The 24105-nt window shown below is 40.6% G+C and overlaps 1 protein-coding gene across 1 annotated transcript in view; it reads left to right on the top strand.

Moving 5' to 3' along the window:
• ADAMTS16 (ADAM metallopeptidase with thrombospondin type 1 motif 16) overlaps window positions 1–24105 on the top strand; it is a 140306-nt gene that overhangs the window by 51619 nt on the left and 64582 nt on the right. The window contains exons 4-8 of the mRNA XM_075271171.1: window positions 7069–7265; window positions 12667–12750; window positions 14004–14163; window positions 17552–17657; window positions 19897–20034. Of these exons, the coding sequence (XP_075127272.1) occupies window positions 7069–7265; window positions 12667–12750; window positions 14004–14163; window positions 17552–17657; window positions 19897–20034 (685 nt within the window). The remainder of the gene's footprint in view (window positions 1–7068; window positions 7266–12666; window positions 12751–14003; window positions 14164–17551; window positions 17658–19896; window positions 20035–24105) is intronic.

Consider the following 24105-nt stretch of genomic DNA (forward strand, 5'->3'; position numbering starts at 1 on the left):
CAGATCAATAAATCACAGTTAATATGCAAACAAATCTATATATTACATCTATATAATAGTGTTGAAATTCATGTATCCATAGCTGTCAGGTTATCTATGATGTCCCCTCTAGCAGGATTAATTTATGTATGCCATAGACTGTTCCTGCGATTAGACTATAGGTTTCTCTATTTCCAGTTTTTGTCAGTTTTATGTGCAACTATTTTCTGTTGTGGCAGGACTAGTAGATAAAGATGTGACATTTCATTGGCACATTTCAGGGTGCATGCTTGTCGGGTGATTTAATAGGAATGTATAAGGCAGATCAATAGATTAATGCTTATCTCATAAGAGACCAGTTGTAACAATCACATCACTAGTTTACAATGTACTGTGCTGAGCTCAATACATCAGCTATTAGAAATGTTTTCTCTTATTCATAGTTTGGGGGACTTATTTATTGATCAAGCAGAATAAAATTATTTTTATTTGGACTTCAACAATAATATCTTATGGGGTTTTTTCCCCACTTTAAGTATCTAAATGTAGATATTCTAATAATTTTGCTTTTGCACATAATAATGTATTATCCGGCAACTTCTGCTTGCACTGTTGACATATACACCCAGAAACTGCTACTTATACCAATATAGTCATCAAAGTCTTTAGGCATATTGGTATAGGTCTAGAAGCTGCAGTTGAAACTATAATGTAAATGCAGCATTTCAGTGGCTACCCCAAAACATATGGTGTGCTGTATCACTGTTCTGTGCCACCTGTACATCCTACAAATATTATAAATGTCAAAGTTTGTGTGTTTGATACTCAATTACTCAAAAATGCAGAAATTTGGCACATAGTTTGTAACCTCGATTAACACACTACTTTTTATCCCGCTAAGTAACATGGCTTTCAGGTCTGTTTTGAATTTGTTAACACTAGCTTTTACCCGCGACTTCGTCTGCGGTGATTTGAGTATTGGGCGGACACAGACGTGTGAAACTGTAAAAGTGCTTTAAAAAGTTTGGTGGGCTAGCAAATGTGATTTGATGTGTTATATTGTGTATGTTGTGATACAGACAATGTGATGTGTTATACAGCCTGTGTACAGGAGTATATATGTATCAGGTACTGTATATAGCAGTGATAGGTAATACATGTAATTATATAGTATATACAGCCTGTGTACAGGAGTATATATGTATCAGCACTGTATATAGCAGTGATAGGAGATACATGTAATTATATAGTATATACAGCCTGTGTACAGGAGTATATATATCAGGTACTGTATATAGCAGTGATAGGAGATACATGTAATTACAATGTGATGTGTTGTATTGTGTATGTCGTGATACAGACAATGTGATGTGTTATATAGTGGAAAGCTATATGTAAATGTGAGTGAGTAGAGTGAGGGCTACTCCTGAGGTGACAGTAAGGAGTGTGCAAGCAGGTTGAGGCAGGAAATGCCAGGCAGTGTGTGTGAGTCTATAGCTGGGGCTAGGAGTCCTGCTTTTGTGAGTCTCCTGCTAGGAAGCCATGTTGTTTAGGGGCACCAGAAGTAGCCTGTGACTCAATCCTAAGGGAAAACTATGTTTGTGGAAAATTGCATGAAAATCCGTCCAGGCGTTTTAGCGTGATTGAGGAACAAACATCCAAACTCACAAACATCCAAACACACAAACTTTCACATTTATAATATTTGTAGGATACTATATTAAACTTCTCTTGTCAGCAGGCTGATAAAGCCAGGTCTGTTATCTCTCTATGTAAACACACAGCTAACCCGGAGTCCATTGTTTACTTGCTTTTGCATAGTATCTGATTTACTCCAGGCAGCATGCTGACATACTGGATTGGAAAACACCTTTAATCCAAATTGGCAGTTTGCTACTTTTAAACATACTGGGAAAAAGAAAATCTGTCGCAAAATTCTACAACAACAAGAGCTATGAAGGCAGCTAGAAGTAAACAGTGTTCTCCTCAAGCAGAGTTGAGGGAGATCATCGATGCCAACAACACACTCACTATATAGCGTCCCAGCGAGTTGCTGAGATGCTGGAACAATAATGGGCAAGCTAGAGGAATGAGTTCAGCAGCAGGGCAGCTTGACAGCTGCCAAAACACTGAAGCATGCAGACCATTGACTGCAGCAATTTGTTGAATATAGGCAGATCGTCGACGCCAACAACACGCAGACGAAGAGGCTAGTAGTTAATATATGTAACTTTGAAATTCATTGCAAATATCATGAATCAGATGTAAAAAATGTTTTTAAACCAGTAAGATGTTTAATACCATCTAAAATACTTCCTTTATCTAGTTGTCATTGCTGGAGGAATTGTGTCAGGTTCTTTAAAAATATTTCATATGTTTGTCATTGTAATGGTCTGCACCTGTTGTCATGCTCGCTCTCCTAACAGTCACTGGCTTGACTCCAGTTCACACTATGCGGTTTTTGATACTTTGTTCTGTGTAGCGCCTGGTCTAGCTCTGCAGGCATAATGAGTTCACCTGTTAGCTATATTAGCCTTTTCAGTCCTATGAACCATGCCCAAGCCATATTGGAGGTTATTTATCATCTGCCCCACTTTTTTAGACCTTTACTGTGGTGCCCATTTATGATGTAGGTGCACTTTACCACTTTTTGGTTTGCAAAGGCACAATTGCCCCTTTGTTGCTAAAAAAAAAATAAATAAAAAAGTGTGCAATTTCTCCCTTTATAATGCAGTCTGACGATGACGTTGTCATAAAAGAACCCATCAGTTTTTTTTTTTGTTTTGTTTTTTTTCGGCCCTCTTTTAACACCATCTTGACATCCGCTGTAATGGTATGAATGGTGCCAGGTCTTTATCCCCTTAACTGCCGAAGACTTAATAGTACATCATTGGTCGCATGAGGATGTATGGAGACTGGATCAGGATATGAGCTCTCTCTATGCTTTGCTGACTTCTTAGTAAAATTTTTATCCGAGGCATTACCGTGAAAAAAAAACTGTGGTTCGGCACTTTTGATTCTTTACTGCTACATCGTTCACTGTGCAAGAAAAAATATTTTTGTAGGTTTGTAGAGCAGGTGTTTTCTGACCCAGGGATATGTAATGTGTGCGTGTTTAACAGTTTTTTTTTGAGTGAGTAACCTTATATGTATTCTAGGGAAAGGAGGGGAAGTGATTTTTGAATTTTTAATATATATACTAGCCTCTGCCGAGGACTTTGTCTGTGTGTTGTTGGCGTCGATGATCTGCATATATTCAGCAAATTGCTGCAGTCGATGGTTTGCCTGCTCTGGCGTTTCAGCAGCTCTTAAGCTGTCCTGCCACTTACCTTGTTCCTCACACTGTGCTTGTTCCGGCATCTCAGCAGCTCACTGCCATATAACGAGTGCGTTGTTGGCGTCGATGATTTTCTCCCCACCGCCTTTGCTCCGCTTGACGAGAACACTGTTGACTTCTGACTGCCTTCATAGCTCTCGTTGTTGTAGAATTTTGCAACAAATTCAATTTTCTTTTTCCCGGCATGTTTAAAAGTAGCAAGGATCAGAAGGGATCAGAAGCAAGGGGTCAAGAAACAAGTTGAGGTCAATAACTGATAATCCACAGAAGTGAAGTACAGAACTCTTGCAGAAGCGCCAGATTCAATATTGGCATGGTTCAGAAACCTAATGTAGGTGGACACAGTCAGGGATTGACTCTTAGGACAGAGTTCTCACAGGTGAACTTGTTATGCCTTCAGGGCAAGACCAGATTCTACACAGAAGGTAACAATGTAGTAATGGCTTGTTTGTATAACACGCGTCTTTATGAGCGCGTCTACGCGTGTTTAAAAAGACCCTCATTATACAAACAAGCTATTGACCTCAATGGCTAACTACATTTTACACAGACAATAGACATTTAGTGCTCTGTGTTTAGTGCAGAAACTAAAGAACAGTTGAAAGGTGCCCCCAATGTCCACCACTACAACTGCAGCCTAGTTCCTTTGCACTTCAAGAAGGGCGACCTATGCCCGAAACGCGTTTGCTGAACTTTAATAAATTGGTTTTCTTGCTATCTGGTGAAGCGCGGTCCTTCTTCCTGGTCCCTATATATATCCTCCACACCATTGGTGAACAGGACCCAGCTGCTCAACCACATATAGGGAGGAACCCCCTAGAATTGGTTTCCAGGCACTTACGGTAGTTGTGAATTTCTCACAACTTCATCAGGTGAGAGCACACCAAATCTTTATTACACCCTCAACTTAACAATACTTCACCATATACAGCTCGGTGCTGTTTTGTTTTTTGTTTATTTTTCTTACATTTTACACGTGTAAAATGGACAGAGTACACGGAGCATAGACAGAATACATGGAGCGTAAACTCCGTGTGAAGGAGCCCAGTCTGAATTGTTGCTTTGGGATCTAACAAGTTTCAGTATGAGAGTGTCTCAGGCTCTGAAGGAGAGGAATTGAATTCTGATTGAGTAGAAATACCTTCAGTGGGGGGTATAAGGGAGGGGTTACTTTAACGTCTTCCATTGGTTGTCACGTGCTCTCTCCTAACAAATGCAGTCACCATCTTGTCTCCAGTTTACACAGTGTGGTTTCTGACAGTCCCTGCAGCAGTGAGTTACCTTCTGTGTAGAATCTGGTCTTGCCCTGAAGGCATAACAAGTTCACCTATGAGAACTCTGTCCCAAGAGTCAATCCCTGACTTTGTCCTCCTACATTAGGTTTCTGAACCATGCTAATATTGAATCTGGCGCTTCTGCAAGAGTTCTGTACTTCACTTCTGTGGATTATCCGTTATTGACCTCAACTTGTTTCTTGACCATGCTTCTGATCCCAATCCTGCTCCTGATTCTGTACTCCTGCCTACTAATGTATGACCTCTGCCTGTTCTGGAACTACTGAATCTGAGCTACCCACCCTGACCCATTGGAATGTCCATGACCTTGGTTATCTGCTATCTGCCTCCGATTTTTGGTCTGTTCCTGACTATTCCTCTGCCTGTACCCTATGGTGCCTCATACCAGAGTCAATCTGAGTCCTGATCAGTAGCCACTTACACCAGAACCCCTCCAGTAGATGGCACATCACCTTTTGGAACTCTATCATTATATATAAGATCTATTTTATTAGATGGTTAATAGTAATTTAGAATAATTGTAATAATCTAGTCGTTATGTAGTTTTCTACAGAGAAAACAGTTTTGGCTGTGTAACATATTGTATTAGCTACACCCAAGTGATTGAGGGGAACTGAACAGATTATCACATTTTTAAGATCTTAAATCACATTATCACTTTACACTACGCAAACGTTAGATTCCTAAATCCTCATCATCATAATCTTTAATTTTTGATGTATTTTAACTGTTTTTATGCTTAACCCATTCCAGTTTAGCATTGTACTATTACATTTTGCTAAGCAAAATGAGCGGGCGACATTGGGTATTGGTTTGCCAAAGCAAAGAATGGTTGGAGGAATTGGAAGGGGGTGGGGGTTGGGGGTTTATGAGTCCTTGGGGTCTCATCGTTCTTGTTTGGAACGTGTGGGTATGGGTCGGCATGGGATAGGCGGGTGATGGGGGGGGGGGGCTTAAAGGTCTTTGGGTGGGGGGTTTAATAGTCTTTGGGGTCTCATCTTCCTCTTGTTTGGTGACAGCTGGACACGTATTGGGCAGCGATCTCTACGGTGGACTCCTCTTCTCCCAGTAGGATGTAGTTTCCTCTTCTCATCTTCAGATGTGAAGTCTGGGATGTGGGCAGAGAGTCTTTGGTAGTAGATGGCCCTCACAGCTGAGTATTTGGTGTAGTAGGAAATGGGCCTAGTCTTCTAGGGCCCCTTGGTCGCAGTTTTGGCACAGTCTGTTTTCCCACGGCTTGTATGACTGCTTGTGCCGCCCTGTTTCAATCTCTAGATTGTGGGCGCTCAGTCTGTACACTATCATAATGGATATCCAACGGTAGTGTGAACCTACACTGCGGGGAATATCCTACTCACTGGTTGACAACCTCCCCTGTATGCATACGAGTAGAGCAGTCAGTCACTGATAGGTCTTCCTCCTTGACTTCTCATCAGATATATAAATATATAGTTTTGTGCTTAAAGATTCAATACAAATTGTATATCAGTCTGCTCACCTCCTCCTGCTCTGTAACAACATGACTGTTTTTGTCACAGGTGCCTTTTTTAAAAAGTGGTAAGTTGTAGTGACTCTTTAATAATATTTGTAACTTTTTAGGAACCCTTGAAGTGAACCTTGTTTACTCGATTGGTATGTTATTTGCTAAATTGCCTTTGGCACAGATGCCAGAGGTTGCTGATTCCTGATGTACACAAAGTCAGCACTTCAGGTATGTCTACCTGGCACAGGGCTCTGTGTAGTTGTGCTGCTCCAGGAGAGGAGATGCTATGGGGGCAGCATGTGCTGGCCTGCTCAAAGGGTAGCAATTGGTTTTTATACCTTGAACCAAGTCTAAAATTTATAATATGACAGCAGAACGTGCTAAAGTGTGTGTTCATTCTTTTCAACAAAGCTGGGAAAGTGTGTCTATTGTGTCCTCTGTTCACACTAAACCGAACCCTATCACCAGAGAAGCATCACTCTGAAATAGAAGTCTAATCAACTAATTGCTAATATGGATTGTGAGATTCTTCCACCTTTATAGCATGCACATTAACCATAGTCCACCCATAAATATAACACATAAGAGCCATGACTGGCTTCTTTGGTTTGCTGTAAATGATAAATTTTAAGAAGCAGCAAAATCTGCTTTTTTAATACAGATCAAGCAATCTACATTATGGCGAAAAGGCAAATTGGCACCAATTACTCAATGATTGGTGCTATAGAAAAAAATCCAAGTGCACTGGAATCTGTGGATCAGCAGCTATTGAAGGATGTGGAGTTAATAGTGATGACTTCCTCTCTAAGTGATTGACGATTGTTGGATGCGCTTGGGGGAGTAATTTGAATATTGATTTAAAGTGGCCAAATGTTTATATAGCTTTTAGAATACTTTCTCAAATGAAACTGAGCGAATACGTGAAGATTTTGTATAAATTTTTCTTTTTGTATATTTATTTTTTGTATATTTAGATATGCCTAGGCCTCCCAAAGAAGTTTACATTTTGCCTGATGAATACAAATACCCAGGAAGAGTTAAACGGTCACTAATAAAGTTACAGAGGAACAAGCCTTTAAATGTGGAAACTCTTGTTGTCGTTGACAAGAAGATGATGCAAAATCATGGTCATGAAAACATCACCACCTACGTTTTGACAATACTCAATATGGTACGATTGCAATTCTTTCAGATGAAGCGCCTTTGGGGTAAATCCTTTTTACACTGTCTTCCTGTTGAACTTTGCCAGAAAAACTTTGATAGTTGGAGAAATATTGAAATTCAGCTTACGTTACTGTACACATATCGAAGTGGATATAGCTAGTTACTCTTTATAAGAAATTACTATATATTACTGAATATATCTTAATGGATAGATTATTGTAAATTTGTAGAGGTAGATTTATGCTAATCTTTATATTAATGGGCTAGATATGCTCAGATTTTAGCCAAACGAAGTGTACATGTTTATGGGGTGTCTAGTAACAAAGTTGTCAGCACATGAAGTATTCACTCGACAGCTATGTTATGTGTAACATAAGGGAACTGTAATCCTGAGATACTGAAATTTTCGTACAGTTTATAGTAGACTGACTCTGTTCTATTAAAATAACTTTTTAGCACCTGTTCTGTACAATGGGGGCAGGAGCAGCAGTCCTCTGAGGACAGAATTATGATAGCATATATTCATATTATAAATATTACAAATTTAGAGACAAATCGTATGGGACTTGTCTCCAAAAATGGATGGAGGACACAGCCCAGCTCCTTCTACCCTTCTTCCACTGTGAACCCTGAACATGACACAGAACATTCTCATTCCCACAACTCTCTCCCATATAAATATATGGATGCCTAGTTTAAAACAAATTTTTGCAGCTCTTCTGGCAGCAACTCTGGCATGATGGCTGCCCTGTAATCTTGTGTTTCTGGGATAGATAGGTTTAAAGGGATTCAATCATTAAAAAGGTGTTTTGTTTTTTTTTGTTTTTTTTTTTGGGGGGGGGGTTTTGTCCCTAACACGTAGGAATAGCTTTAACAAAGGCTTTTTTTTCTCCTACCTTTAGATGTTTTCTCCGCGCCGCCGTATGGTAGAAATCTGTTTTCTTCTGTATACAAATGAGTTCTCTTGCAGCACTGGGTCCCATGTGAGATATCTTCAGCGCTGCCTCTATCTTCGCCTGGAACGGCATCTCCCTGCGTCGTCTTCCAGCGCTGGCTTCAAAATTCTAGGCATGCGCGGTCGGCTCTGCCGTCGGGCCTCGGCAGAGCCAACTGTGCGTGCCCGCTGCAATTTTCCTGTGGCCACTTACACAGTAAACTAGTGTAAGAGGCCATTTTCTTGTGGCCAGTAAGCTGGGGTAAGCGGCCACAAGAAAATGTCCTCAGGCATGCGCAGTCGGCTCTGCCCGAGGCCTGACGGCAGAGCAGATTGCGCATGCCTAGAAGTTGGAAGCCACCGCCGGAAGCAGACACAGGGAGAGGCCGCTCCAGACGAAGATAGAGGCGTCGCTGGAGACGTCTCTCGCAGTATTGGGGACGCCCACAATGCTGTTTGAGTGCTGAGGACCGCCCGCAGTGCTGCGAGAGAACACATATGCATACAGAAGAAAACAAAGATTTCTACCAAACTGCAGTGTGGAGAAGACCTCTAAAGCTAGGAGAAGAATAGCATTTCTTAATGCTATTCCTACATGTTAGGGAGAATAAATAGCATTTTAATGATTGAATCCCTTTAAGGTGGTCCAGCACAATATTTTTGTTTAAACTGGTCTCGCCCAGCTTTAGTTGATTCTCATGCAAATTAAGAAATTATATACAACACAAAGAAAAATCCTTTGCTGTCTGGCCACAAAATATATAACCTAACTTCCCTAGCTATCAGAGTTCAGGCCTACTGCCTAGCACATCAAAATTACATAAATGTCTATAGCAATACTCCTAACTCCCTCAGGGTCCATTCACATGGAGGAAATTGGTGAGGAATTTGGTGTGGAATTTTCCACGCTGGAAAAAAGCCTTCCATTGTTTTCAAAGGGTTCTGCTAGCTTTTTTTTCCACTAGCGGAAAATTCCACTGCCGGGAAGGACTTCCCGCAAACCGCCGTAGTACAACGGCGGCTGCATGGTGTGCACACAGAACAGTATGTTACAGCTGAGAATGCCCTGTAACACCCGCAGTCGGAACCAGGTCCGATTGCAGGTGTTAACCCCTGACATATCATGTTTGACTGCCAGCATCTCAGGGGTTTCGGTACATAATGGTGCCCCACGACTGTTTTTGGGGGGTGCCGGTGTTGGTAATGGGCAGCCCGGGGTCTGATCAGTGACCCCGGGTCTGCCCCATCACTTCCCCCCTCCACGTACCTGGTTGAACCTGCCAAAATGGAAGCTGTCAGCCCCGTGCGTCTACACAGGCTGGCAGCTTCCTGTACACTGCAATACACGTGTATTGCTGCGTACATCTAGTTAAGCAGAGATCTGCAGATCACTGCTTCAATCCCCCATGGGGACAGAAAAAAAAAGTTTTATAAAAAAGTAAAAATAAAAAAGTATAAGTTTAAAATAACTTATAAATAAAGCCCCAAAAAATCCCATTTTCCCATATAAAATGTTTTATGTAAAGTTAAAAAAAATAGAAAAAAAAATTACATATTTGGTATCACCACGTCCGTAATAACCTGAACAATAAAATTAAAATCTTCAATGAATAGGAAAATAAAGGGGGGCACTCACCACTTCGATGAATTCTTTTCTTTAAAAATTCTTTCTTTATTGCGACATTTTCATAAAAACATACTTCAGGAAGCGAGAATATGCATAAACAGGCGTATAGAGGCAACAGCCGTTTCGTCTTAACAAAAGCGCTTTCTCAAGCCTTGAATGCAACATCAAATAGTATCAAACTTCAAGTTTAAATAGCCTTAAACACAATTAATCAAAATTGGTACATGGTGTGTCTCACCAATCACATTTCGTCCCTCCCACCTCACAGGACAGGAGCGGACCTGAACGAGAACTGAATAAACATAAGTCACTTCACTACTTGTGTCCCCTTAGCTACTTGCTGAGTATAGGTATTCTTTGGCGCATGCGCAATCTCTCTATCGAAGGCGACCAATCGCAACACGAGCTACATATACCATTGAAAAGCATTACCTTCCATTCTATTTTGGCACATGCGCACTTATTAGAAACAGAGCGACCAATCACAGACAAAGCTCTGTCCTGAAGTCAAAAGTGCCACCTATTTTTCTCTTGCAGCAATGCACCTACGCTAATATTTTTTTTTAGCTGACTTTGAAGATGTATATATATACAATGTAAGGAACCTTTTTTCAAAATATATCCATCTGTACCTTTGTTTCGTTGATGACATTTTCATCTTATGGTCAGGTTCGAATGAGGAATTTTTTAGCTTCATTGAGTCTCTTAATCAAAATCATTTAAATATGAAGTTTACTGCAAAAATTGATGATAACTCCTTAGAGTTTTTGGATGTGTTGGTCAGAAAAACAAAGGAAGGCTTTTCAACAGAGGTATTTAGAAAACCAACAGCCACAAATTCTTTATTACATCATAACAGTTACCATGCACAGTCAGTCAAGAATTCAATTCCCTATAGCCAGTTTGTAAGATTAAGAAGGATTAATAGTGATTGTGCGATCTTCGAAAAACAAGCAGAGAGTTTGAAAAAAGATTAATAAATCGTGGTTATCCTAAATTAAATATAGAAAAAGCTTATGAAAGATCAAAGCAATTGGATAGAACAGAACTTTTACATAATAAGAGCAAGAAAAGGAAAATAAAGGTAATAGATTCAGTTTCACCTTTGGTTTTAGCCCATTGGCTAATGAAATTAAGTTCGCAATTTTTCGGAATTGGAGCATAATAGTCAGATAGTGTTTTAGCACTAAGAGCAAAAGAGAAACCTTTAATTAGCCCTCAACCAGCTCTGTCTACCGAAAAATAAAAATGTTATGCCTTTCAGAAGATTTTTTTTTTCCCCTAAATTGAACTTTATTCTGCACAAATAGCAACGCATTAAAAAAATATAAATGCGGTATCGCCGTAACCGTACCGACCCGCAGAATAAAGGTAACATGTTACTTATGCTGTACACTGTCTTAATTCCTGTTAAGCACTTATAGGGTTGAAATACTAGGTATATGTTGTTTTGGCTTATTTAAGGGGTGCAGTTTTGAAAATGGGGTGATTTATGGGGGGTTTTAATACAATGGTCTTTCAAAACCTTTTCATAACTGGATTAGTCCCTTTAAAAAATAAAAAATGGGTTTTGGAAATTTCTTGAAAATTTTGAATATTGTTGTTTCGCCTTCTAATGTCCGTACAAAATAAAAGGGTGACTAAAGTTTGGTGAGACAAAGCAGAGATCTGGGACATGAGATTTATTATATAATTTTGGCCATCTGACTATCTGTATGCAATGCACATCATATCAAACTTTATAAAATGCATATTTTTCCAAATTTCCTATTTTTTCATAATTTAAACACAAAACATATCAACCAAAAATTACCACTAACATGAAGTATAATGTGTAACGAAAAAATAATCTCAAAATCACTTTTGGTAAGTTAAAGCATTCCAAAGTTATTGCCACATTAAAGTGACGCATGTCAGTTTTGAAAAATCGAGCTTGGTCAGGAAGTCAAAAAGTGCCATCGGCAGGAAGGGGTTAAAGGAGCCATCTCATCTGGCAACTACTGTAATTCATTAATCAGCCTGAACCATCTCTTCACACAAACCCTTATCCTGTTTCTTTTCTCTCACAAATACTGTTAACACTTTTTTAATTAAAGTGTTACTAGCATTTTGCAATGTTGAAAACTTGTCTAGATCCATGTATCTATCTAGCTCATTAGTTCAACTAGTACTTGACTGTGTATGTTGCAGTTGTCTGTGTGAATACACAAGCTTTCTGTGGAAAAAAAAAAAAAAAAATTCCCCATGAAAGATTTTTCATGTTTCAACATTACAGCTCCGTACCACAAGCTGATCTTTCTCTGTACGGGTGATTTCCCCCCCCCCCCCCAGTTCTAATATTGTTGGTCTATCCCAGGGACAGGTCATCAATATTAAAAACCAGATAACCCCTTCTAGGCCAGGGACCCACAGAATGTAAATGCTGCGATTTGCTGGAAAAAAAATTGCGGCGTTTTACAGTGAGGGCAGAATGGATGGGACTCTGGCGAATCTCATGCCAATTTAAGTGTTAAAAACTGCGATGCGAACACGCCACGATTTCCAAAACCGATGCGGTTTTGGATATTGTAGCATGTCGATTATACCTATGGAAATGCCGGCGGTTTTTCCATAGGTATTGTAATAGAAATCCACAGAGAAAACCTCTGAAAGCTTTCAGTCTAAAGTACTGGGGAAAGAAGCGCAATGTGTTGCCAACGCGGTTTTTCAAGCAACACTTTTTTTCTGCAGGACATGCTGTGGGGCCTTGACTTAACTGACAAAATTATGACGAGGAATAGGTACTGAATTTTTCCACATTTTGAACTCCAGTCTCTAATGCAAAGTTCCAAATGACATGTTTTGCAGGTATCGGTTTTGTTTAAAGATGGAACAATAGGAGGAAACATTAACATTGTCATTGTTGGCCTTATTCTACTGGAAGATGAGCAGGTACAGTTGGTATTTCTATTTATAGTGAGGAAAAAAAATAGATGGCCAAAAAAAATAAGCTCTCTCAAATATGAACTGTGATTTAAGACCTTTAATATGAAAAAGGAATAAAAAGAATCTGATTAAAGTAAATCAATATCATTCTGTATTCCTCTATGTACCGTTTTAGGTTCTGTATTTTGAAATGCACATTTCCAGTTTCCACGATGATAGTTTTCTTCCTGACTTATCAAAACTACAAATATTGGATATGCTTATTGTGAAGGAAACATCTGCAGCTGAACTTGTTTCTTGCCAATTTTTGGTGTGTTGATTGCAAGAGCCATCAACAAAGAGCAATGATTGATCAGATGTAGTGGAAACCACATAGCATGTTTTATAAGGCTATTATGAGGCAGCCAGTTATACAGGATGGTTTTGTTGCTTGTGAAGCTTTTTCTAGGTAATAAAAGCGCTAATATTTTGTGGGCTTTTATGGATTTACTTATTAGATGGAAGATATAGTGAGCTGTTTAGACTGTTGCTACACACTTCAGGGTCTAGTAATAGAAAATGCTAGTGATCCATCGCATGTTGTGAAGGCATCTTGTGCTATAGAAATATCTATTTTTAATAGCTGATTGTCAGTATTGTACTTATCTCCGCAGTGCCGCTCATGTCATATAGTTTGGGGGGTTTTTTGTGTTAAAGCTTAACTGCAATTATAGTAAAACTTAACAAGTTTTCAAGTTTAAGTTTCATAACAATTTTTGAAATAAATTATATCCCTACAGTTCTGGATGAGCCCTGCTCGGGGCTTGAGCAAAATGCTTTATAATTCACCATGAACAAGTCTTATTTTAAAGCGAGGATTCTTGGATATCATGACTGTTGCCCACTTCTGAAAATTTTTTTCCAGCTGCCAGTATATTGCACAGGATATGAGTGGTGCCATTACAAAGTACAACTTATTTTGCAAACCATGAACCATCATGTGACTCTGAACTGAAAATTGAAAATGATAGCTCCTGGAATAGGGGGAAATGCAAAAACGAAAATTGTCTGTGGCAGGAAGGGGTTAAATGGTACACCTGCCCCTGACCACTCCGGAGTTTGTCCAATCCCTGGACAACTTCCTTAAGCTGATCACTGAACCTGGGTGCATGTTTGGCTTCTTTCAATCACTGTACATATACAGGGCTCTTAATAAAGTTAAACTTTCCCTTATCTATATTTTTACAATATATATTTAAAATGATGTGCTTCTGTTTCAGCCTGGTCTTGTAATAAATCATCATGCTGACCATACCCTGAGCAGCTTCTGCCAGTGGCAGTCTGGACTTATGGGAAAAGATGGTAGTCGGCATGATCATGCCATCCTACTTACTGGTTTAGATATATGTTCCTGGAAGAACGAACCTTGTGACACATTAGGTAATGTTCACCTTTCTTATGTTATACTGGTAGAATACCCGGTGGCTTCGCTCGTGGAAAATATGTTAAATTGTTGGTTAGGTTAAAGTAAAATTTTCAATGTCACAGTGAAATTGCCATTCTCAGAGCTACAGCAAATCTTTTTTTTTTTTTTTTCCTGCACTTAAAATTATTATTTTGTCACTTTACTAATATATCGTAACATTGATGTGAACAACAACTTTTTCTTTCATTTCAATGTTTTTTATTAATTTTACATATTCAATACATATTATGTAATAGTTTATATTACAACTATTTTTTTAACTACGGTATCTTATCAAAAATTTCATTTTTATGCACCTTACATAAACATAGAAAACCTTTACAGACAATTAACAACATAGTGCAACCCTCCCCCCCCCTCCCTCCAGTGTAATCTATAAGTAGTTCACAGACAAAAGAGTAAAATTGGTTTCCAGTTATACAACCATTGTAGTGGTTTTTGGTAAATAATGCTTCCGGTTTTACCTTCAGGTGCATATATGTGCTGTATAGGAAAAGATTTTTGGGGTTACCCACTCAAGAGCTAGCAATGTACAACTGTCCATGTGAAAAACACGGGCTCTCCAAATTAACGCCGGCTACTTTAAGTGATTGACCTTGTGCTTTGTTTAGGATAAGTTCACACAGGGTTTTTTGGACCAGAACCTGAGGTGGTCCAAAATATGGGTAGCTGCGACTGGGCCTGTGATTGGGCCACATATGCCCATGAATAGTTGGTGTGAATGAGCCTAGTTGGGAAGGGAGTGTTTTCAGGCGGATGGCACGAGGCGAAACACCTTAAGAATGAACCTCTCGCTGCTTTTTCCAGGAGCCAGAAAAAAATGGCTCCCAGAAAACAAAACTGACCGGCTCCCATTGAAATCATATGGATTAGGCGGATATGGCCTCAAAATCCTGACCAAAAAAACCCAGTGTGAACTTACTCTTAGGCCAGGGCTCCACCGACCGGAAACTTTGTGATTTGCCCACAGTGGAAATATTGCTGCGTTTTACAGTACTTGCAAAGTGGATGGGATTCATGCGACTCCCATCTCCACTTTGTGGAAAAAAATTGCAGCGCGGACATGCTGCAATTTCCAAAACCGTTGCATACGAAAAATTTTCCACTTGGGGAAAAAAAAAACGGTACTATTCCGTTATCGGGCCAGCAGCAGCGCATTTCAGCACCAGCTTTCGGGACAGCAGTTCAGTTCAGCAGCGGGAATTACAATGACATCCGAGGACTGCTGGCCCGATGCTTGTGCCCAGTAGCCAGTACATCAATGACCCCCCCTCCATCTCCTCCTCCTTCCAGTGCTGCCCCCCAGCTCTCCTTACATCTACCCCGTACCCTCTCCCCGCCACATGACTAAGCCGATGCTGGCCCGATGATAGAGGCCGTGCTTGTGTGTAGTAGGCAGTACATCGATCGATGCCCTCATCCTCCTCTTCCTTCCAGTGCTGCCCCCCAGCTCTTCTTACATCTGCCCCGTACCCTCTCCCTGTAATAGGCCTCACCGTAAATCTTGAGCAATGAATGCTACTAGATAGCCGCCGGACGCTGCAGAAAGTTTGTCCCTCCGGCTCGCTGTAGCTCACCGTTCCTATAGTCGGCGTGTTTCTTGTCAGGGCCTGGATTGAGCCCCGGTGTCTTTCCTTTCGGTCTCGGTACTAGCGCTGAGGTGAGGCCTAGTCGTGTGGCGGGGAGAGGGTACGGGGAAGATGTAAGGAGAGCTGGGGGGCAGCACTGGCAGGAGGAGAAGGATGGGGGAGGGGGGTCATCGATGTACTGGTTACTGGGCACAAGCATCGGGCCAGCAGTCCTCGGATGTCATTGTAATTCCCGCTGCTGAACTGCTGTCCCGAAAGCTGCTGCTGAACTGCGCTGCTGCTGGCCCGATAACGGAATAGTACCAAAAAAACTTCCTTCAGGCGGATTCCGCCTGCAAAATCCAACGCAGTCAATGGGTGGCGTAAAATTTACGTTGTGGATTTGGGCGCAGAATTGGCAAAAACTGCATGGAAAAAAACGGTAGCGTTTTTTTTTTTTTTCAGGGTCCATGCATTGTGTTGAAGGAAAAAAACAAAAACTCAAAAAATGCTCCAAAAAACGCTTCAAAAAACCATTTCTTAATTCCTGAAGCGTATTTTTATCCTCGCCAAAAAACTCCATTCTAGCAGAAAAAAACAAACCATGAGAGGCGCTTTTTTCAGTTCTGAAATTACTCACCCATTTCCTCCATGTGACTGGAACCATTGTATGACCTGAAGGAGCTGACATCTCAGTAATGAAAACCACCTCACAGGCCCATAGCAACCAATCAGAGCTCAGCTTTCACTTTACCTCAGCAGCTTCAGTGATGAAAGCTCCTTGTATAGCAAGCAATAATGACAAGCTGACTATGAGGCAGATTTCGCCTGACCAATATTGCTGCTCAGTAAGGTTGATTGCACACTACAGTGTACTATTCACAGCTTTGTGCACAAAGAAGTCTATGCAACCACCAAATCCATGGCCTGGAGGCCCATGAAAAATACTCTAGTGTGCAAGCAGCCACTAAGGATACCGGACGTGTTTTGTCAGAGTGTGTGTGTGTGTGTGTGTGTGTCTCTGTGCGTGTGTCTCTGTGCGATGCGTGTGATCCATGGGTATGTGTGCATGCACGTGTACTGTATATGTATGCATGTATGTGCGTGTGATCCATGTGTTTGTGCGTGTGCAGTGCAAGTGTCTATGCGTGCAGTAGTTGTCCGTGCTCTGTTCATACGTGTGTATAGTGGGCATCCATCCATGTGTGTTTGTGTGCATGCGTGCTTGCATGTGGTATTTGTGGGGTGGTGTTTGTGTTGTGGCATTTGTGTGGTGTTGTGCTTGTGGGTTGGTGTATGTGTGCGGTCTGTGTGATGTTCATATGGTGTTTGTGAAATGGTTGTGTGTGGTGGTGCAGACCCTTCAGCAGCGACTCTTTGGCACCGTCGCTATAATCCGTCCCTGTCAGTTACAACTGTTGTTTTCCCCTCAGCACTTTCACCTTTACATTTCCCCATTATATGTATAGGGCCTAACTTCGAGGGCCCCAGTCTCATGACTGGGGGACGCTAGCGAAATGTAACATGCGCAGTGTTCTGCTCCTGTGGGTGGAGAAGAGGCGTGCCAAATTTCACCCAAATCGGTGGATTTGTATAGAGCAGACTACTACAGAATTTGAGTTTTATATATACAGATGTGAAATGACTGTTAGAGAAACCCTGCAGCATGCAATACTGTGTGACATACCGGGGATACAAATATACTGTGTATATTTTAGAGAGTTATAAACTTTTTTTTTTTTTCTTTTTTTTTCCCTCCCCCCCCCCCCCTCAGGGTTTGCTCCTATTAGTGGTATGTGCAGTAAATATCGTAGCTGTACTATTAATGAGGACACTGGACTAGGCCTTGCATTTACCATCGCCCATGAGTCAGGTCACAAGTAAGTTCTCTTCAGCATTTCAGTTGAAACAATGGTGAATATTGATTTTGCATTTTAGCGAACTTCTGTAGATTTGGCATATAGATATCCACTTTCTTGTCTGCGCAGTGTGAAGGGATATTTCTTTCTTGTGAGTGTGGGAATCCTGCCTGATCAGCTTTTCCTGGAACTCCCTTGGAAGTGACTGGAGAGAGTGGTGCATTAAGGGGCTGACAGACCCCTGAGAGAGCTGCAGTTCCAGGGATAAGATCTAATTCTTTTAGACCTTTAATCTATTTTCTGTGGAAATGAATGAATGAATTTTATTTATATAATGCCAACATATTCCGCAGCACTGTACAATTTGTAGGGTTCAAATACAGAGATACATTACAAAGAAGTAGTCATTTCACACAATGGGACTGAGGGCCCTGCTCGCAAGAGCTTACAATCTGAGATAGAAGGGGTGACACGAGGTAGTAGGGGTGCCATCGGAGGTAGCATTGCTTATACAGTGGTCAGACCATTTTGTAATAGATGTTACGGTCTTTACACAAACATAAAACTTTGAGCCATCGCCAGTCATGTCCTTTAACATGTGGATGGTGCTTGAACATATGAAGTTGGCCTGAAATGGTGGCATATCATGTGGGGTAATGTGGGAGCTGGAACAGAGGAGGGTTACATTTTGGGGATTCTAATTATGGTATAGAAGGGTTTACATTAGGAATTGTCTGTCTGAAAAGATGCGTCTTTAGTTTGCACTTGAAGCTGTGGAAATTGGGAGTTAATCTTATTGTCCGGGATAGAGCATTCCAGAGAAGTGGTGCAGCTCAGGAGAAGTCTTGTATATGAGCGTGGGAGGTTCTGATAATAGAGGATGTAAGTGTTAGATTATTGAGTGAACGGAGAGCACGGGTTTGGCGGTAGACAGAGATGAGGGAAGAAATGTATGGAGGTGCGGCATTATGGAGAGCCTTGTGGATGAGAGTGATAACTTTATATTTTATTCTATAATGAATAGGCAGCCAAGAGGCATCGCTGTAACATCTAGACTGATAGATGAGCCTGGCCGCTGCATTCAGAATAGATTGTAGAGGGGAGAGGTTTTTTTTTGTTTTTTTTCTTTTTTTTTATATTGTAGATTGTGAGCCCCCCAAATAGAGCTCACAATGTACATTTTTCCTTATCAGTATGTTTTGGGTTTTTTTTGAATATGGGATGGAAATCCATGCAAACACGGGGAGAACATACAAACTCCTTGCAGATGGCTTTTTGCCCTTGGCGTGATTTGAACACCAGGACTCCAGCGCTGCAGTGCTAACCACTGAGCCACCGTGTGGCCCCTTAGAAGGGAGAGTTTAGTAAGAGGAAGACCGATTAGTAAGAGTTACAGTAGTCAAGGCGAGAGTGAATCAGAGCAACCAGAAGTGTCTTTAATGTATCTCTGGTAAGGAAAGGGCGTATTCTGGAGCTGTTTTTGAGGTGATGATATGAGTGTGTGTGAGTGATTTCAATATGGGGGCTGAAGGAGAGGTTTGAGTCAAACATAACCACGAGCCAGCAGGCATGCTGCCTAGGAGTTATAGTAAGGTCTGAGACTGCAATGGATATATCAGGGACAGATCTATTAGATGGTGGAAACAGTAGTAGTTCAGTCTTAGAGAGATTTAGATAGTCACTGGTGTTCTGTATTAGTGCAGGGTGACATCACGGGAAGATGTGTATAATTGGGTGTCATCAGCATAAAGATGGTACCGCAAGCCAAATCTGGTGATGGTTTGTCCAATGGGGGCTGTGTAGAGAGAAAAGAGGAGGGGGCCTAGGACCGAGCCCTGAGGAACCCCAACAGCAAGAGCGGAAGAACCAGAGCCCGCAAATGATACACTGAAAGTTGGTCTGAGAGATAAGAGGAGAACCAGGAGAGCGCAGTGTCCTTCAGTCTGACTGAGCGGAACATAGTGAGGAGGAGTTGATGGTCCACAGTGTCAAAAGCTGCAGAGAGTTCCAGAAGAATAAGATTTCCTGTGGATATATTCTAAATATCCCAGATGGATACAACAGTTTATTGTAGAAATCTTATGAAATGTATCATAGATACACAATAACATATTTACAAACTATATTTGCATGTGAGATTTCAGCCAGGGCTACAAGTCATTTTTTTGTAATTCTGAAGAGTTTAACTATTGAGTGCTATAAAAAGTCGTAGTCACAGTCTAGCCAAAATATTTTTTCATTGTACACTTTTGTTTTTCAGTTTTGGGATGATCCATGATGGAGAGGGAAATGTGTGTAAGAAGTCTGAAGGCAACATAATGTCACCAACACTGGCAGGAAATAATGGGGTCTTCTCTTGGTCTGCCTGCAGCAGGCAGTACTTGCACAAGTTTTTAAGGTACTGTAATTAAAATAAAGATGTTATTTTATGTTATTTAGTGATGATGATAAATTGAATTCCAAGATTGTCAGCTGCTTTGACTCACTTATGAGCCATGACAGCCAGTTTTTTTTTGTTTGTTTGTTTTTACCTTAGACCCCGTGCAGATTAGTGAATTATGGCTTTGTGAAACCTCTGAGTTAAAGTCTGCAGCATGGAATTCTGTCTAATGGAGCTTTTCTCCCTTGGAAGCATTTCTTCTAAGACTATCATTTTATATGGCATGTTATTTAATAAATAAAACATGAGTACTGGATTATAAACAGAACTGATTTCTATTTTATTACTTATGGAAAGCCCTCTATTCTTATTTGTACCTGTTTGTTAACCTGTTCCTTGTGGGTCAACTCAATGCAACAAGTTTTGTACATCCTCAATAGAATTTACTTTTGACCTTATTAAGGATTACAGTTTTTTTTTTTCTTCATGTTATAGCACATTTATGAGGGCTGGTGGTATTTATTGTATTTGATAGATAAAAGTAAATTGAGTTATTTTTTTTTCATAATTTACAGTATTATTTCATTGTCTATCTTAAAAAAAGATCCATGTCTCTGAATATACACTGCTGGATTAGGAAATACTTGGTGATTGTGATAGATCAGATAATACGTGATGTGTTTCTAATGCTTTTCTACCCATGAATCCACCATAGAAGGCCTTCTAGGCAAGAAATCTCCCATTTAATGTTCCCAGAGTATAAAAACATGCGGTGCAATGACTGAAATGCTTTCCTTAAGTATTTGATTGTTTTATAGGGCCTCTTACAAGTATCTCTTTTATTGCCCATTTGCTGGATGACAGGGAGGCTATTGTGGCTGATATGTGTTTAGCTACAGGAACACTTTAAATATCTCATTTGACAAAGTTACCAAAGAAGTAAATGGCATTAAACTACAGTAAGCTGTGTAAACAGATGTTTGCCCAGTGTTCCTGGAACACTGAGCTCCCTAGAGTTTAGCAATACAACTAGCATACACATATTATGGTCACTTACTATAATATGATTTCAGCTGTTTAAGTATAAATCTAGTAACCTCATTCCATACTAGCTGAGGAGTGCAAACTTACTGAAGTAAAAAATACTAGAATTTCAGGAGCAGAGAATGTGCAATGTGTGCAGTAAGTAAACTAAAATTGCTGGGATAAGTAGTCTGTTAATCTGGCATTGGAATCCGTGTGACTCCTAAACTGGACAATCTGGAAAGGGTTGTGTCCTGGTCGGTGGGAGGTATACCCCATATTCAACTCATCTGCATCCGGAGAGGATGCAGATGAGTCAAATGCAGTGGTGAAGCAGGAACAGACAGTTCCCATCTCTCCACTGTGCCCCTGCATGCTCCAGCATCAGGAGCTGTTAGTGCGATGTGATGACGTCACTCAAGTCAAGCCTACAGCTCCATCAACACTGCGGGGACAAGAGACCTAAGGCAGGGGAGTGAGGAGAGGTGAGTATCATGGTATGTTTTTAGGTTAAACGTTGGCCGATGAAGAGGAGAATAGAGAGACACCGAGCACACTTATAGTGTAGATGGTCTATTATAAATATATAGATGAATTATCTGGTGTTTATGAAAAGAACTCAGGACCTGGTGGCCTCTCACCTGATCGGGTTGTGACTCCGTTCACAACTCCGTCTTCAGCAATATTAGGCTTCGTCAGAGTGAGAGTGGCATCACGTCTCTATAACACTGGTAGCGCTCCGGATAGAGTTTATTTCTTCCTAGCTTGAGTGAAGCTCGATTAGTGAAGTTACGCACTTGATAAAGGGTTCCGACCCAAAACGCGGCAACTGTTTTTGCATTGTGCAATCTTCTTTTTGAATAAATTCCTTTGGACCTGAGAGCGCCGTCCTTTTGTTCTTCCATTGGCCGATGAAGAGGGACATTCAACTGTGGGGGTAGATAGAGGGGAGACAATAACCTGGTGGGTATATGAGGGGAACATTAATGTCCTCCTCTATCTACCCCCGAAGTTTAAACTGTGGGGGCAGTTGAAGAAGGACATTCAACTGGGGACAGATGGAGGTGGCATTAAACCAGGAGCAACTGGAGGGAGACCTTAAACCTGGGGGGTAGCTGAAGGAAAACATTAAAATGGGGGCAATTGAAGGAGAACATTACTGGGAGCAACTGAAAGGGGACCTTTAATTGCTCTTCAATTGCCCCCACAGTTTGTCCCTCTCCTGCTACCCCAGTTTAATGTCTCCCTCTAGTTGCTCCTGGTTTAATGCTGCCGTGGTAATGAGATGACTCCTGCGATTGCCCTACAATGGTGGGGCTACCCTGTTACCGAACATGATAGGGAAAGTAACCACTCAGATGCTAAGTGCGTGTCCGGCCAGCTCTGCTACATCTCTGGTGTAGCAGAGCTCAGAGCATGGCCAGCTCTGCTTTATCTCTGGTGTAGCAGAGCTCAGCACACACTCAGCTCTGGTACATCTCTGGTGTAGCAGAGCTCAGTGCACACTCAGCTTTGCTACATCTCAGGTGTAGCAGAGCTCAGCACACGGCCAGCTCTGCTACATCTCATGTGTAGCAAAGCTGTGCGCTCAACATTGCTACATCTGAGATCAGACCACAATAGAGACTGCTGTGGACCGATCTTAGACTCCGCCTCCTCCGGCAGAACCAGCATTGATTGGCCGAATGCTGTACTCTGTATGGCATTCAGCCAATCAACGCTGGTCAATGCATTCCTATGGGAAAAAGTCAGCTCCCACATATCGCAAGCTGACAGGGATCCTGACGAGATAGTAAAATAATACAGGTACTTTGGCATGTTAGATGCCCCCAGACATGCTTCCCCTGCTGTCCCAGTTGCATTCCAGGGTGTTGGCATAATTTCCTGGGGTGTCATAGTGGACTTGGTGACTCTCCTGAGTTGGTGTGGCTTCCTCTGAAACAAAGCATTTTTCCCCATAGGCTATAATGATTTGATTTGAATTTGATTTGAATTGATTATGCATTCGAACAGTCGAATATTGAGGGGCCATTCGAAACGAATATCAAATCTCGAATATTTCACTGTTCGTTCATCTCTACTTAAGGCTATTCCTACATGTTGGGGAGAAAAAAAAAAACATCTAAATGATAGGATCCCTTTAAAGCAGTAAAATTAACATAATTTCAGTCTTTGCACACATACTGTATCACTGTATCAGTGTTAACGTTCAAGAATAGGAAAGAGCAAACGTTGTGCTGTATGTAAACTGGGAAACAATAGGCCCCAGGCACATACTTGTTTACATTCTATTCATCATTAATGACATTGCATGAACAAAGCATTGTAGCAGAATTATTAATCAACTTAATCCAGTGTGTTTAAAAGTTGTATTGTATTCCTATATTTGCTATCCCCTGTATAGTATGCCAAAAATGCTCTTGACAAAAAGCATCCCAATAGTTCTTTTCTCTGTAACTATAGAGATGACCAAATATGCTTGTACAAGTTTCTTTTCACTTTACACAGAGAGAAGTTCCCAGTGAACTGACATATTAGAAACCTTCCATAGCTAATGGTGGTTACCCAGCTGTGTCTGCTTTGTCATTTACAAGTCTTTCTTGGTTTTCGTTTCTGGATGCGTATATATATATATATATATATATATATATATATATATATATATATATATATATATATATATATATATATATATATATATATATATATATATATATATATATAATATATATATTTTAGAAAATCCCACACCACTAATGTTATAAGATTCAGTCACTGACAATAGTCACGGACCAATACAGCTTATCTATCTATCTATCTATCTATCTATCATGTTAATGTTAATTCTAATGATCAAATTACGGTATGTATAGTTTGACAATATGCTTTTACTTAGTTTGGACTAAGAAAAAGGTAAGGTGTGAAAACTATTTTTGCAAGAAAAAGTTTAGTTAGCAAACATAGTTTGGGCTGTAGTATTTAATGATTTGTGAGGTGAACACATACTGTATTATAAAATTGCAATATATATCTATATATCCACAGTTTCTGCAAATTGTACAGCAC

This window comes from Leptodactylus fuscus, chromosome 4 (assembly GCF_031893055.1).
Source record: "Leptodactylus fuscus isolate aLepFus1 chromosome 4, aLepFus1.hap2, whole genome shotgun sequence".
Classification (NCBI taxonomy): Eukaryota; Metazoa; Chordata; class Amphibia; order Anura; family Leptodactylidae; genus Leptodactylus; species Leptodactylus fuscus.